The following is a 1,201-nucleotide window of genomic DNA, read 5'->3' on the forward strand; positions in this document are numbered from 1 at the left end:
GTATTTATTCCCTCTGCTGAAGCTTGGGAATCAAGCGAATATTTAAACCATACTCTGCTTCACCATGTCTCGAACCTTGTCCATGAGATCATTATTTCTCTCTCCAGCTTGAGAAAGAACAGCAAGACCTCCAGCAGAATCTGCAGAGACAACAGCAGAACCTCCAGGAGCAGCTACACCGTCAGCAGCAGCACCTCCAGAACCAGCTGCGCCGTCAGCAAGCGACTTTCCGAAGTCAGCAGCAGAATCTCCAAGAGCAACTTCGCCGTCAGCATCAAAATATCTTCGGTTCTGGTCATTTCCCATTTTCTTTTCCCAGTTTTCCCTTTTTCTATGATGACGCCGACTACTAAATATGTTTAAGAGACTGTATGTTGTGTCTCTGTGTTTTTCTTTGTGTTTTTTCAGTCTTTTTTAAGTGATTAGTTCACGCACCTTGGCTGTCCATGGCCTTCAGTGATTCCCTTTCAGCTTCATAGTCAACAGAATTCGTTAAATGTTAAACGAAGTATCTAAGCGAAGTTTTTGTAATGAGGAAGCCTAGTAACTTCTGCGGGAATATATATTACACATGTGATCGTGAAGTTCTTTTCGTTTTATGTATTGACTGGCTTGTCGTGTTATTTCTGTTCCCACGTTAAAACGAATACCCATTTCCATGCGTTGCAATTATGTTATTGGATGTATATGTGACCACAGTTGATGAATAAAGTCTTCATCATCAAATAGTTTTTGTGCGTGTGCTTTGTATGTAGTTGGATCAATTATTTTCATTTAGCTAAATAATCAATATATCCTAGATCACGATACAATTACACCTAGAATTAAGAACAGTTTAGTCCCCCTAATAAACTTGTCGCCTTCATTTTCTTTGACTTAGGGATAGTGTAGATAATAATTAAAACTTATACATAAAAAAATAATTGATAAGAATTCAGCAACTTTTAGCAAACTGATGTGTAAAAGGTAACTTGAGCATAGCGTATCAATTGACAAATAAGATTAACAGTAAGTGCACAAATCCATGGTGTAAAAATACAATTAAATAGATCATAGATACAAAAATACATTAGTCTATAAGCAAACGAATAAATGAATACTTTTTTTTTAAATTGAATGATGAAAGAAATAAATAACTACATTTATAAAAAAAACATACTCTGGCACCTCTGTATGACCTTGATTTACTTTCTCTGGTCCG

General features: G+C 36.2%; 1 protein-coding gene across 1 annotated transcript in view; it reads left to right on the top strand.

Moving 5' to 3' along the window:
• Positions 1 to 731, top strand: part of LOC119589188 — a 5,453-nt gene extending 4,722 nt beyond the window's left edge. The window contains exon 6 of the mRNA XM_037937785.1: positions 108 to 731. Coding sequence (XP_037793713.1) covers positions 108 to 353 — 246 coding nt within the window. The 3' untranslated portion in view covers positions 354 to 731. The remainder of the gene's footprint in view (positions 1 to 107) is intronic.
• The last annotated feature ends 470 nt before the right edge of the window (positions 732 to 1,201 follow it).

The sequence above is a fragment of the Penaeus monodon genome, chromosome 25 (genome assembly GCF_015228065.2).
Source record: "Penaeus monodon isolate SGIC_2016 chromosome 25, NSTDA_Pmon_1, whole genome shotgun sequence".
In the NCBI taxonomy this organism is placed as follows: Eukaryota; Metazoa; Arthropoda; class Malacostraca; order Decapoda; family Penaeidae; genus Penaeus; species Penaeus monodon.